This window comes from Tupaia chinensis, unplaced genomic scaffold (genome assembly GCF_000334495.1).
Source record: "Tupaia chinensis unplaced genomic scaffold, TupChi_1.0 Scaffold148470_1, whole genome shotgun sequence".
NCBI classification, from domain to species: Eukaryota; Metazoa; Chordata; class Mammalia; order Scandentia; family Tupaiidae; genus Tupaia; species Tupaia belangeri.
Window position 1 is genome coordinate 952762 of NW_006208319.1, and position 14235 is coordinate 966996.

A 14235-nucleotide genomic window follows, 5' to 3' on the forward strand; every position below is an offset into this window, starting at 1 on the left:
ATTGGCTTAGGGCTGACCTAGTTACCTGCTGGGATTCCACATGGCCAAACATGGTTTTGATACCTGCCCCAGGGTTTGAAAAACACAGCATGTGACATGCATGTCCAAAATCCCAATAGGGTGGGGAGATGGAGAAGAAGGGACTGAAGAACGATCATGCCCCACTGGGGGCTTTCTCTTTCTCTGTCTGTCTCTCAGTCTCTCTCTGGTGAGCACATGTGTCCTCTGGCAATTAAAAAAAAAGAAAAATAGACTTAATGGCATTCTTGTTTTCCCTTTCTAGGTGTGGTCTCTTTGTTTACCCTGCATTTCAGCCACCTTGGAATAATAGCACTGGTCCCACCCTTTTCCAAAACTTCGTGGTTTCAGGAAGTGCAGGTGGTGCCCAGGTAAGTTTCTTTGTTTTGGTTTTACTAAAACTGTCGCTTATTTTCTCATGGCAATTTATTATACATCTCTATTTAAAGGGAGATGATCTGCCATAGAGATTTACAACCAGAGAGATCATAGAGGTCATCCTTTCCTCCTTTCTCATTCCAACTGAGGAAATAAATCAAGACTCAGAGAGTCAAGGGAGGCCATCCCGTGGCTTGGTGGTTATGGTGGGCAGATCCCATGTAGCTCTGTGCAGTTTGAGTCCTGGACCCAATGGCCTGAAACATACTCCAGGCATGTGTGCATGTGTGCTTAAAGAGCACACATGAAAGAGGGAGAGATGGAGCAGAAGATATTGAAGAGCAACTACTCTCCTGGAGGGGAGGTGCTTTTGCACCTTTTCTCTTTCTGTCTCTCTCTAGTGAGATCACTTAAATAACAATGAAAATTCCTTAAAAAAAAAAAAAGAAAGTAAACAGACTTGCCCAAGGTCACATGGCTCATTAGTAACACAACTAGGTACAGACTTCAAATGTTCACTTTTTTAAAAGTTTATTTAGGGACCAGCAGCTTGCATAATTGCTATGTCGCTGGACTCCCATGTAGTTGATTGCGATTTGAGTCCTGGACTTGGTGGCTTAAACTCACACTGGGTGTGTGTGCACGCATGCCCAGGATCCCAAGAGGAGAATGGAGGAGAAGGGATTGCGGCATGGCCATCCCCCCTGGGGGGTGACTTCTCGCTTTCTGTCTCTCTCTGTCTTTCTGGCAAGCACATGCGCCCTATAGCAAAAACCTCTCCCTGCCCCCCCAAAAAAGGTAATTTATTCTGAGAGAGAGAGAGAGAAACAGAAAGAGAGAGAGGGAGAGAAGCAGGGACCTTCAACAGGATATTTCTTTATACTGCAATCCTATCCCTAGCTTCAGCCAGCCAGGATCATGGGTGTGTGTGTTCAGTGTATGCAGGGAAGCCTCAAGATCTGAAACTAGGACTTTTCCATATGGCCTCAGTATCATGGAGCAGTGTTTTATTGCTGTGCCACTGTGGCTGGCCCCAAATGTTGTCCATTTGATACCCTAGTACCCTGAATAATACATGCACTAGTCTTAAGAGACAGCATTGTTCATCATTGAATACAAAAACTCCAGCCCAAGATGCAGTTCTTATTTTAACAAATTGGTTATGTTAAAAAAAAAAAAAAGGCTGTTGTCAATCATTTACTTTTCATTATCACACTGATTTTCTTATAAGGAAGCTTTGCATGCTCACTGTTAACAACAGCACATAAAAATTACCCAGGGTCAATATTTGATGCTGTACAGAGAAAATTACATACATTTGATCTCTACTACTTGGGAATTAGAAGCCCAAAACACAGAGATGAAAAAATATGGTTAAGAGCACTCAGGAAACAGAATAAAAACACATAATTGTCACAATAAAAAAGTCAAAAAGTCATTTTATATAGCTAAGAAGAAAAAATTTGTGGAAGAATAAAACCCAAAAATGTACAATTAGGGTAGCAAACAGGAAGAGTCCCAATTGTATTTAACATTTTGTTCTTATTTAATTTTATAAAATACTTTGTCTGCAATAAACATAAATATAGGAGTGACAAATATAGTAGAAACACTTATTGAGTATCCTTTTATGAAGATGAAACAATTTATGCCTTGCAGACTTAACCTCAAGCTCCCTGCTCTTAAATAGCCTTGCTCTAGAGAAAACAACCTAATAAAATGAAAATATGAAAAGATGTGTATTGAAGGTCTGCATTCAGAAGTGCTAAACCTATGAAAGAATGGAGTCCTACAGATTAAACTCCTATGCACTCAAATTTAACCAATCAAGAAGTTCAAGCAGTGAGAATACTTTTGGAATTTCACTTTTATTAGGAAAAAGAAAGGAGACATTAAATAACATGATAGCAGGAAATTTCAAAAGTAACCTTCCCTGAACAATCTTGAGGAAGAAGAGGATTTGCCCTTCCCTTTTCCAAAACTTAGTACAAAGCAGTGGTAATCAAGACAGTAATGTGGTATGGGCACAGGAACACGTAGCTCAATAAAATAGAATCGAGAGTCCAGAAATAAAGTCAAATCTGTGATCAAATTATTTTTCATGAAGGATGCCAAGCTCTTTCAATGGAGAAAATAAGTCTTCAACAAACTGGGCTTGGACAACTGGTAGCCTCATGTAAATGAATGAAGTTAAATTCTTACCTTATACTCTTAAAACAAAAACAAAAACAAAAAACAAATGATTCAAAGATCAAAATGTAAGAGCACAAATGGTAACACTCTTAGAAGAAGACATAGGTGTATATTTTTACGACCTTGATTATGGCAAAATATTATTAGGTATAATACCAATAGCATAAGCAACAAAAGCAAAAATAAATTAGAATGTTATCAAACTTCAGAAATGTAGTGCTTCAAAGGGCACCATCAAGAAAGTGATTCAGAAATGTAGTGCTTCAAAGGACACTATCAAGAAAGTGAAAACAGGGAACCAGCAGTTAGCGTAATGGCGATGTTGCTGGACTCCCATGTAGTCGACCACGGTTCGAGTCCCAGACCTGGTGGCTTAAAACTCACACCGGGTGCGTGTGCGTGCGTGCCCAAGATCCCGAGAGGAGAATGGAGGAGAAGGGATTGCGATGATTTCTCGCTTTCTATCTCTATGTCTCTCTCTGTCTGTCTGGCGAGCGCACGCGCCCTACAGCGAAAAAACCTCTCCAAAAAAAAAAGAAAAAAAAAAAAAACTCTGTATCCAAAGAACGAAAGAAAAAGAAAGTGAAAACACAGCCTACAGAATGGGACATCCATATTTTCAAATACTATCTAATAAGGGTTTTGTTTCTTAAATATATAAAGAACTTTTACAACTCAATAGTAAAAAGACAAATAACTGATTTAAAAAACTGAGCAAATGATCTGAATAGTCATTTCTGCAAAGAAGACCTATAAACAGCCAATAAGTACATGACAAGATGTTTGACATCAGTAATTGTTAGGGAAATACAAATCAAAACCTAAATGAGTGCTGTTTCTGTGTCCTAGTGGTTATGGTAGCCAGATCTCACATGGCCAACTATGATTTAAATCCTGGCCCAAATGGCTTAAAAAACACCCTGGGCAAATGTGGCCGCATGCTCCAAATCCCAACAGGATGGAGAAATAGAGAAGAAGAGATTTTGGCATTAGCATGCTCCACTGAGGGGTGTTTTCTCCCTTTCCCTCTGTCTTTCTCTGTCTGGTGAGCAGATGCATCCTCTAGCTTATAAAAACAAAAATAAACACTGATAAAATACCTAATTGAGATACAACTTCACATCCACTAGGAAGATTAGAATAAAAATGGTAAAAAGTATTGGTAAAGATATAAACAAATCATAACTCTTGTTTTTTTTTTTTTAAAGGTTTTTGCCATATGGTGTGTGTGGTCCTTGGAGAGAGAAAAGAGAGAGGGAAAGTGAGAAATCACTCCCCCAGAGGAGATGGCCATGCAAAAATCTCTTCTCCTCCATTTTCATCTTGTGATTTTAGGTATATGTGGCACATGTGCCTGGCATGGTTTTCCATCTGCTGGGTCCAGGACTTGAACTACGGTCAGCTAAGAGAGTGTCCAGCATCTTAATCATCATACCACCTGTTGGCCTGAAATCATAACTCTTATATGCTGCTAGCGCTCATTTAAAATGATCTAGCCACTTTAGAAAACAGTCTTAGAGTTCCTCAAATGATTGAACATAAAGTTACTGATTAAAGATGAAGTTACCACATGACCTATCAGTTCTACTTCTAGGTATATATCCGAGATAAATAATAAAAACATCCATACAAAAACATGTACATGAATATTTATATCAGTGTGATTCACTGTAGTCAAAAGATGGAAACAACCTAAATATCCACCAATGGACAAATAGCTAAAGTCTGGTATATCCATATAATTAAGAATTGGCCATAAGAAGGAGTGAAATATTTACACATGCTACAACATGGGTAAACCCTGATGGTGTTATGCTAAGTGAAAGAAGCCAATCACATATTATATTTTGCATGAGTGAAAATTCAAAATATTCTGCTCAGAGTAGTAGTTGCTTAGGGCTAGGAGCAAAATGAGGAGTTAGCTAAAAGATACGAACTTTCTTCTTGAAGTGATGAAAATATTCTAAAATTGATGTGATCATTATTGCACATATCTGTGAATATATTAGAATGACTGAATTGTAAACTTTAAATAGGTAAATAGTATAGTATGTGAATTACATTTCAATAAGGCTTCTGAAAAATAGATGACCTCCTGTATGCACAGCGATGCAAACTCTCAGATGTTCTTAGTTCCTACCTGTGTAACCTTGGGAAAATCCCCTAACATTTCCTGTCTCACTTGTAAAATGGAAACAACAAAAGTACATAAAGGATAATTGGTTTGAATGTTAAGGAAATGCCAGGGCCAGCTCTGTGTCCTTGTGGTTAAAGGAGCTAGATCCCATGGCTTACCATCCATAGGGTTAGAATCTTGGATCCAGTGGCCTTAAAAACATACCAGGCACATGGGTGTATGCCTCAAATCTTACCAGGACAAAGGACTAGTGAAGAAGGAATTTCACTGTGATCATGTCCCATCATGGGGTGCTTTTTCTCTCTCCCTCTCCGTCTCTCTGTCTCCCTCTGGTATAGGCCATCTGGCAGATCAAAAAAATCTACATAAGTGCCTGAATGTAAAGTGCCTAAAAGGTCTTCATGAATGTTAAATATCATTAGCTGTTTTGTTCTTACTGTGAGTAAGCAGGATTGGGGGTGATAAACTGATGTCTCTGAAAATTATAGTATCAAGAAGTGCCTTCTGCATCACCAAAAAGTAGATTCTTTGTCCTGGTCCTGGTAGCTTGCACTGAATACTGCTGCTCAGTAGACGGAGGCACATGGGATGAGAGTCATAAAATTATACAAAATTATAAGACATATTTTGAACATTATCTTTAAAATTCAGTATTTTGAAAATTTGAAAGTTGTTTGTAAACTGTCAAGAATTATGGAGTATGAGCTAAAATGATTTGTTATGTAAAGTAAATGTTTCTGGAAAAATGTAAAAATAAATAAATGAAAGAAAGAAAAAAAAGGAAAAAAAGAAAAAAAGAAGAAAAAGAGAAAAAGAAGAAAAAAGAAAAAAGAAAAAAAGAAAAGAAAAAAAAGAAAAAAGAAACAAAGAAAAAGAAAAAAGAAAAGAAGAAAAAAGGAAAAAAAAGAAAAAGGAAAAAAGGAAAAAACAAAAAAGAAAAAAGAAAAAAAGAAAAAGAAAAAAGAAAAAAAAAATTCCTGTCTTTCTCTAAAAAGCCCAACACAGTGGTACCTGTCTGTAATCCCAGCTACTCCGAGGGAATTACAATATAGTGAGGCCCTATGTAAAACAAAAACACGACCATACACATACACAATCATGCACACACATTTTTGTGTTTCATTAAACTTTCATTCTGGTCATTTAGAAATAAGTGTCATATAAATGTATATAGATACTTGAGCAGAAAATTCCATTAGGTAAAATTCCTGGTTTTGTTTTCTTTTGGTTTTATTAATTTAATTTTTACTTTTACTTTTTTTTTTTTTAAATCTGCCACATTGTGTGTACACTTTCCAGAGAGAGAGATAGAGAAGCAGAAGAAGGAGAGGGAAGGGGAGAAAGAGAAAGAGAAAGAGAAAGAGAAAGAGAAAGAGAAAGAGAAAGAGAAAGAGAAAGAGAGAGTGAATGAAGGAGTTCAATGGGGCATGGCCAAGCCTCAAGGCCTTCTCCATTTTTCCATCCTATTGAGATTCTGGGTACACATGCACATGTGACCAGTGTGTTTTCCGAGTTCCTAGGCTGGTGTTCCAACTGTGTATGTTTGATCTGGCTGCTTTAACCACCAGGCCATGGAGCTGGCCAATTAATTAATTTCTAGCTGACAAAATGATACGTATTTATAATATATACCATGGTATTTAGAAATATGTATACATTATAGAATGGCAAAACTGAGTTAATTAGCATATATATTACTTTAGAATTTTTTTGTTGTGAGAACTCTTAAAATTCACTCTCTCTGTGATTTTCATGAATACAACACATTGTTATTAACTATAGACGTCATGTGCAATAGAGCTCTTGAATTTACCCTTCCTAACTGAAACTGCAACTTTTGACCAACAGGTCTCCAACTTCCCTCCCATCCCCTTTCTCCAACCCTCAGACCATTTTACTCTCTATTTTTGTTAGTCCAAATTTTATTTATGTGTTTATTTTTTTGGTCAGAGGGCACCTGTGCTCATCAGAGAGAGACAGAAAGACAGACAGAGAAGGAGAGACAGTAAGAAGGAAAGGGAGAAAGCACCCCCCAGTGGGGTATAGTCACACCGCAATTCCTTTTCCTCCATTTCTCTAATCTCTTAGGATGTTGGGCATGTATACACACATGCCTGGCATATTTTTCAACTTACCAGGACTCAGATTCAAACTGCAGTGGGCCATGTGGAGTCTGGCTTCTTTAACTGCTAAGCCATGGGACTACCCCAGCCCAACTTATTTAGATTTTCATGTATAAGTAAAGGCATGTGGTATCTGTCTTTCTGTGCCTCACTTATTTTACTTAATGTTCTCCAGGTTTAGCCATGTTGTTTTAAATGATAGGATGTCCTTCCTTATCAAAGGTTGAATAGTATACTGCTGTGTGTGAATATCACATTTTCTTTATCTATTCATATATTGATGGACTCTTAGGTTAATTCTGTATCTTGACTTGTAATGTGCAACTAATGTTGCAATGGACATGGGAATGCAGATATTTCTTCAACATATGAATCTCTTTTCCTCTGGATACATACCTGGTAGTGGCACTGTGGGATTATAGGGCTGTTTTGCTTTTGAGGAACCTCCATACTGTTTGAGTGGCTATCCTGATTTGCATTCCCACCAATATTATATAGGGTTCTCTTTCCCCACATTCTTGCCAAGGGTTAGATTTTATTTTTGATAATAGTCATTCTAGTAGGAATGAGGTAATAACTCATTTTTGTTTTAATTTGTACCTCTCTAATAATTAGTAATGAGTAGAACTACCTATTGTGCATAATAATAAGCTTATATCTATTTGGTGGTACTAGCAACTAATATTTTGTGTGTTTTCTCATATATCACTTTAACTACATTTGGCAAATGTATACCAGTATTCTTCATTTGTAGGTACAGCTATCAAGAGGCGTAAAATGCTTGCTAAAGTCACACAGCTAAGAATGGCTAGATCCCAATTCAGGTGATTTGACTCAGTTCTAAGAATCAAGAGAAATAGGTTTCACAGTGTGATCTCACCTTTACCTTCTAAACGAATCACTGCGTGAACACTATTTGTACCACAAATAGTTGTGTTTTGCCATTATATGTTGGTTTTCTTTTAAAATCAGCAGGGTTCCTGGTAGTGCAAGTTGTTAGCTATTTTTGAACATGAGTACAGTATTTGCCAGTCAGTGTATTTGTGGAGGTCTATAATTAGATAGCAACTGTTGTCAAGTTATCAGTTCAGATGATACCTATTTTGTTCAAATACATCTCTGTCTTCAAAGAACTATCATTTTATGAAATGATGCATGCATAATTGGAAAGGTAAGCTATTCAAGTCTTGAAAATTCAAGTGCCAAGTCTGAGTGACAGGTACAAGTATAACAGTAGGATAAATCATGGATAACTTGCCTTGATTAATAAGAGACTTCTAGTTAAAGATACCAATCTAAACCTGACCGTATTCAATGAATAAGGGGATGACCGTATTAGGTTAACTGCTAGCCCTGACCTTCACTCTGGTTTTAAAGATGATTGAAATAAAGCCTATGAGAAGTTAAATGTCTTACTCAAGACAAGTAAATGTCAACACTAGGGGGAAACCAAGAGTTCTGACTTCCAAGGGATGTCTCGTTTTTTTTTTGTGCTGCTTTAAAAGAGTAACACAGACTGGGTAATTTTAATGGACAGAAATTTATTGGCTCATGGTTCTAGTGACTAGGAAGATCAAGCTCCAGGGGCTAGCCTCTGGTGAGGGCTAGTCTCTGGTGAGGGCTGTCTTGCTGTGTCATCCCATGTTGGAAGGCCAAAGAGAGGGCTAGAAAAAACAAAAGATCAAAATTTCAGCCTTTTATAATTGGCATTAAGCTATTCATGGGGACAGAACCTTCATGACCTAAAATGTCCCTTTAGATCCCATCTCCCAACATTGTTGCATTAGGGTTAATTTTTCTTTCTTTCTTTCTTTGTGTGTGTGTGTGTGTGTGTGTGTGTTTTAGAGAGATTTCTGCCATAGGGTGCATGTGCTCACTGGAGAGACAGAGAGAGTCAGAGAGATGGCCATCCCCCAGAGAGGATGGCCATACTGCAATCCCTTCTTCTCCATTCTCCTCTTGGGATTTTGGGCATGCATGTGTGCACATGTGCCTGGCATGATTATGAATCAATGTATTCTACACTAATGAAAATGTTAAACACTGGGAGGGGGAAACCAAGAGTTCTGACTTCCAAGGGATGTCTTGTTTTTTTTTGTGCTGCTTTAAAAGAGTAACACAGACTGGGTAATTTTAATGGACAGAAATTTATTGGCTCATGGTTCTAGTGACTAGGAAGATCAAGCTCCAGGGGCTAGCCTCTGGTGAGGGCTAGTCTCTGGTGAGGGCTGTCTTGCTGTGTCATCCCATGTTGGAAGGCCAAAGAGAGGGCTAGAAAAAACAAAAGATCAAAATTTCAGCCTTTTATAATTGGCATTAAGCTATTCATGGGGACAGAACCTTCATGACCTAAAATGTCCCTTTAGATCCCATCTCCCAACATTGTTGCATTAGGGTTAATTTTTCTTTCTTTCTTTCTTTGTGTGTGTGTGTGTGTGTGTGTGTGTTTTAGAGAGATTTCTGCCATAGGGTGCATGTGCTCACTGGAGAGACAGAGAGAGTCAGAGAGTTGGCCATCCCCCAGAGAGGATGGCCATACTGCAATCCCTTCTTCTCCATTCTCCTCTTGGGATTTTGGGCATGCATGTGTGCACATGTGCCTGGCATGATTATGAATCAATGTATTCTACACTAATGAAAATGTTAAACACTGGGATTTTTAGCTTCTGTTTTTCTTTTGTATAATTTGGCAACTGCAAGCTTATTTTATTTATTTATTTATTTATTCATTTATTTATTTAATATTCAGAGGGCGTGTACACCTGCTAAAAAGAGAGAGGAGAGAGAGAGAGAGAGACAGAGAGAGAGAGAGAGAGAGAGAGAGGCACTTCTCTGTAGGGAGTGTTCATGCCATAATTCTTTTCCCTCTATTTCTCCTTCCTTCAGGATTTTGGGCATGCATACACATGTGCCCAGTGTATTTTTCAAGATGGCTATGTTGGTGGTTGGTGTGGTTGGTATGTATGGGATCTGGCTTCTCAATGCATAGCATTTAAGCACTTTGATAAAGGACTACCTCACATTTACTTTAAATATGTAGAGAATTCCCATGGATATTTTAAACGTATCAGCTATTATAAGGGGAAATGAAAAGAACAGAGGGGTGTTACTAAAGCGGACTAGTTAGTGCTGACCTCAACTTCAGGCATCTGTACTGATACTGATGGACAAAAACTGCTTACATATGGAATAATAATTTATTTATATTTAATAATTAAGGAAGCTACAGGACATCTGAAGAAAACCTCAGACCTTCACCATAACATATGCTGTTATTTTACAGATTTTTAGAAGTAGCAATCTTCACCTGAAAAACTTCCAAGTGTATTCATGCAGAGATTTTGGAATTGACATCTTGGAAAGTGATGGAAATACTTCAGTTACTGAGAGTTTATTACTTGGTCATTTTGGCCACAAGGTAAGTGCCGTAGTTTTAGGCTACTCATCAAAACAGAATCATATATACTGGACTACCTGATAATCCACGAAATGTAATTTTAATAGCATTGCTTAGTGAATCTTGAATTCAATTGGTACAAGTTAGAGGAGGTTTTTGTTTTGTTTTGTAACGAGGTTATATTGATAATAAAATTTGAAGATGCAATGTTAGTAGTCCATATAAATCATAAAAGTTATGACTTGTAAAATTTTCATTGGGTTGCGGTTTAGAATTATTATCCATAAAAATTCAATGATAATTCTAATAATTTAGTTAAATTTTGTCTAACCTCATAAAAGTATGAAACAGTGCGATTCTTTATTGTCTCACTTCTCTAGTCCGCCAAATTTCTAGATCAACGTTTTGTTCATAGAGAGAGTCCTTGTTCCATTCATTTAGGGTGTTCCTTCCAAAGAAGTCAAATCACCTAACGTCACGTTTTAGTATGTTAAGGATTTGTGTGAAATTCTCTAATATTTACTGAAGTGTGGGTCCTACATAATAAAAATCAGATTATAGATGGCTTCTCCGTCATCACAAGGTCAGGGTACTGAGATGCAGATGAGGCAAGAGTCCTTTTCAGTGACAAGTACTAGTTGTCCTTGAGGGAGGTCTTTGATTGTCATTGGTCATTTAGGCTTCAGACCTATAGTAGGGCCTTCATGTTCTTGTTTTAAAAAGACTAACATGCATATTCATGATTATATTGTCATAAAAACCATAGATGGAAGAGACCTACAGTATTCCTGGGAACCAAGGAGAACATTTTCTTCAGTTTGTTTCAAATGTTCTGTTCAGTTGGAATTTAAAACGATGATTATTGATTTGTATTTCTAGTGGAGTTTATGTCATACCTATAGATATAAACATTAAGATTTTTAAAAAATTATTTTCTTACTAATTTACATTTTCTTATGTTTAAATCTCTACTTTCCTTAGGTAAATTTCATTTAAACCATTCTTTTCAGGAGGTAAATACTTAGCAGTTTTTTCCTTTTCTCTGAAAGAATTACCACCCTGACAATGATTCTTCTTTTCAGACTTTATAGTTTACAAGAGAAGATGGCACCCAGATTTAGTTTCTGTTATGCTGGTAGATCAAAGGCCCTTGAATATTCCAGAAATAACCTTAGAGTATATGCTAAAAACAAAAGCCCATCAAACCAAGTAACTAACTGTCCTGGTAAATTAATATCACAGTATCTTAATTGATGTTAAATAGACATCATAATTAACGGGAGAGTGACATAAAATTAAGATATAAATGATGACAAAAGGGCGCTTATCATGAGATAATCACAAATAATCACACCCCTGGGGTGTGATTCTCACCAGGAATGCAGTATATCTGAGGGCCTTTCAAACTCTTCAAAGTAAGTGCAGGACGAGTTCCCTGATGGAAAATGTTCGCCTGCTTTATTTTTTAGGAGGAGTCCAGATGCTGGCTACAATTTTAGATTCAAATATTATCTAAGAGGGATCTGGATAGAAGTCCTGAACTCATAGGTAAAGAAATGGAGGTTTTGGAAAGTCAAATGACAGCTCAAGAATCATTCCTTGTATTGAGAAGCTAAGACTGCATTGACTTCTCCCACTAATTACACTTTCGATTACACATGGAAAATGGCTTTAGCAAAGAGCAGTTATTAGTGCCTATGCGAATATTCCCTGAAGTGTTTTCCATGAAAGACTAGCTCTAATTGGGTTGGTTGTATTTACACTATGTTGTTGGCCATACCCTCCATTCTCCAAAATCTCTGACAAGTTTAGAGATCTAATATGATCATAATATAGTTGGTTAGGAGTCAATAGTTATAAGGGCTCTAGTTAATAACTTATATTTTATTAAATGTTTTGGTTAAATAAGTTGATTTTAGCTCCTCTGCTCTTGTCACAAAAAAGTAACTGAGATAATGGATATGTTAATTTGCTTAATTATAGTAACCATTTTAGTATTTATGTGTGTCACATAGCATAATACTACAAATCTTAAATATAAATAATGAAATTTATGTTAGAAAAAAAAAACTACATAGTAAAGGCTCTGAGAAATCCTAGAGTTAAAATAAACAAGAAAAATACCTTAAGCTAAGGGTAATGTAGTTCTCAGATTTATCAATACCTGACAACCACTTTATTGGAGTGTGTCCATTTTTTACAAAAAAGGAGTTGCCTGACCTCTTGGTGGTTATAAAACTCTGCTTTTATTCTCTGTCTGTTGTGCCTGCTATTTCTTTAGGAATTACAGTTTTCAAATAACTTGGCCTATCCATTTGTAGAACTTCCACCCACATGTAATTAAAACAATTATCAGTGAGTCATATCCTAAAACAAACATTAGTTTTGGGAAGAACTTTTTATAATTAAGAAGTGTTTTTTTTTTTTTTTTTCCCCCTTTAGGCACACTTGTGCATAAAAGGAGTCTTCAAAAAGTTCATGGAAAATGCATACTTGAAAAACTGCATGGATTTCTAAAAAATTCTTTGCATTGAGATAAACTTATACATTATTTCTATTTTTCCACAAGCTTTTGAAGTACTCTTATATACTCACAATGAATACTGGTTTTATGCTAAGATGGACAGAATTATTTTCAGTGAGGATGGCTTTAATATAAATGAAAAAGAAATGCACTATATTGTGTTACTGTATATCCTTGTTGGGTTGGGCAGATCTTTTTTCATACCTGTTACGCCAGTATTGTCTCTAATTAGGATCCCATTTCATGGTCAAAAACGTCCTGATTGGGATTTAAATTATGGTCATCCTACTCTTCATAGGATCTATAGGATGGTTGACATTTTGTTCTTCATGTAATTAATTTGAGCAGATGATGCTACTTTTAAAAATATTTTACTCAGACAGATGCTAAAAGAATCGCTTTGTTCTTCCTTTTATTCTGTAGGGGTTATTTCCCATTTTTAGTTGTGGATTTGTCTTCCTCAATTTAGACCTTTCATCATTTCGTTTCTCTAAATCCTGTTGTAGGGTCCGTTCTTTTCTCAATATGCTTGCTCTCCCTGGGAGAAATCTCATTTTCTGTAGTTGTTTCAGTTACCATCCACATGCTGATGTCTCTCACATATTTGCATTTATTTCTACCATCTTATTTTGTGCTCTCAGTTCACAATTTGTTTCCTTTGTTTCTTTTCCCACTTTGCCAACTCGATTTGTCTTTTGTTGCATACTATCTTGTTACATTTACTCATTTGAAAGTTACTGATTTTGTTATGATTATTTTAGTTGGCCTTAAATTTTAACACATCTGCTTGTTTTAACAAAGGCTAAGCCACATCAGCCTTGTTAAAGTTTGCCTGAGGGGGAACCAGCAGTTAGCGTAATGGCTATGTCGCTGGACTCCCACGTAGTCGACCGCGGTTTGTGTCCCGGACCCGGTGGCCTAAAACTCATGCCGGGCGCGTGTGCGTGCGTGCCCAAGATCCCGAGAGGAGAATGGAGGAGAAGGGATTGCGGCATGACCATCCCCCCTGGGGGGTGATTTCTTGCTTTCTGTCTCTATGTCTCTCTCTGTCTGTCTGGCGAGCGCACGTGCCCTACAGTGAAAATATCTCTCAAAAAAAAAAAAAAAAGTTTACCTGAGCAATTCAAAGACCTTAAACTCCTTTTGCCTTTTTTTTTAACACTCTCATTTTCTATGTTACTTTTCTCTAGTGTTTGTTCCACTTTTTAAAGTAAGTGTTTCACAGAAATATGACATTTATAGAGGAAAGTGTTCAAATCAAAAGAGAAAAGCTCAATTTATATACAATGGCCACACTACAGTCCCTTCTCTTCCATTCTCTTCTATAGATTTTGGGCATGCACCCATGCCCAGCATGATTTTTAAGCCACTGAAACTAGGACTCAAACCATGCAGGCGGTCATTTGTGATCCAGCTGCCTTAACCACCACACCACTGGCTGGCCTTACATTTTTATGTAGCAAAC

At 37.0% G+C, this 14235-nt stretch overlaps 1 protein-coding gene across 1 annotated transcript in view; it reads left to right on the forward strand.

Moving 5' to 3' along the window:
* The window catches only part of PKHD1 (PKHD1 ciliary IPT domain containing fibrocystin/polyductin), a 578800-nt gene that overhangs the window by 239847 nt on the left and 324718 nt on the right, over positions 1-14235 (forward strand). Inside the window, exons 46-47 of the mRNA XM_006170441.3 lie at positions 284-389; positions 10133-10267. Of these exons, the coding sequence (XP_006170503.1) occupies positions 284-389; positions 10133-10267 (241 nt within the window). The remainder of the gene's footprint in view (positions 1-283; positions 390-10132; positions 10268-14235) is intronic.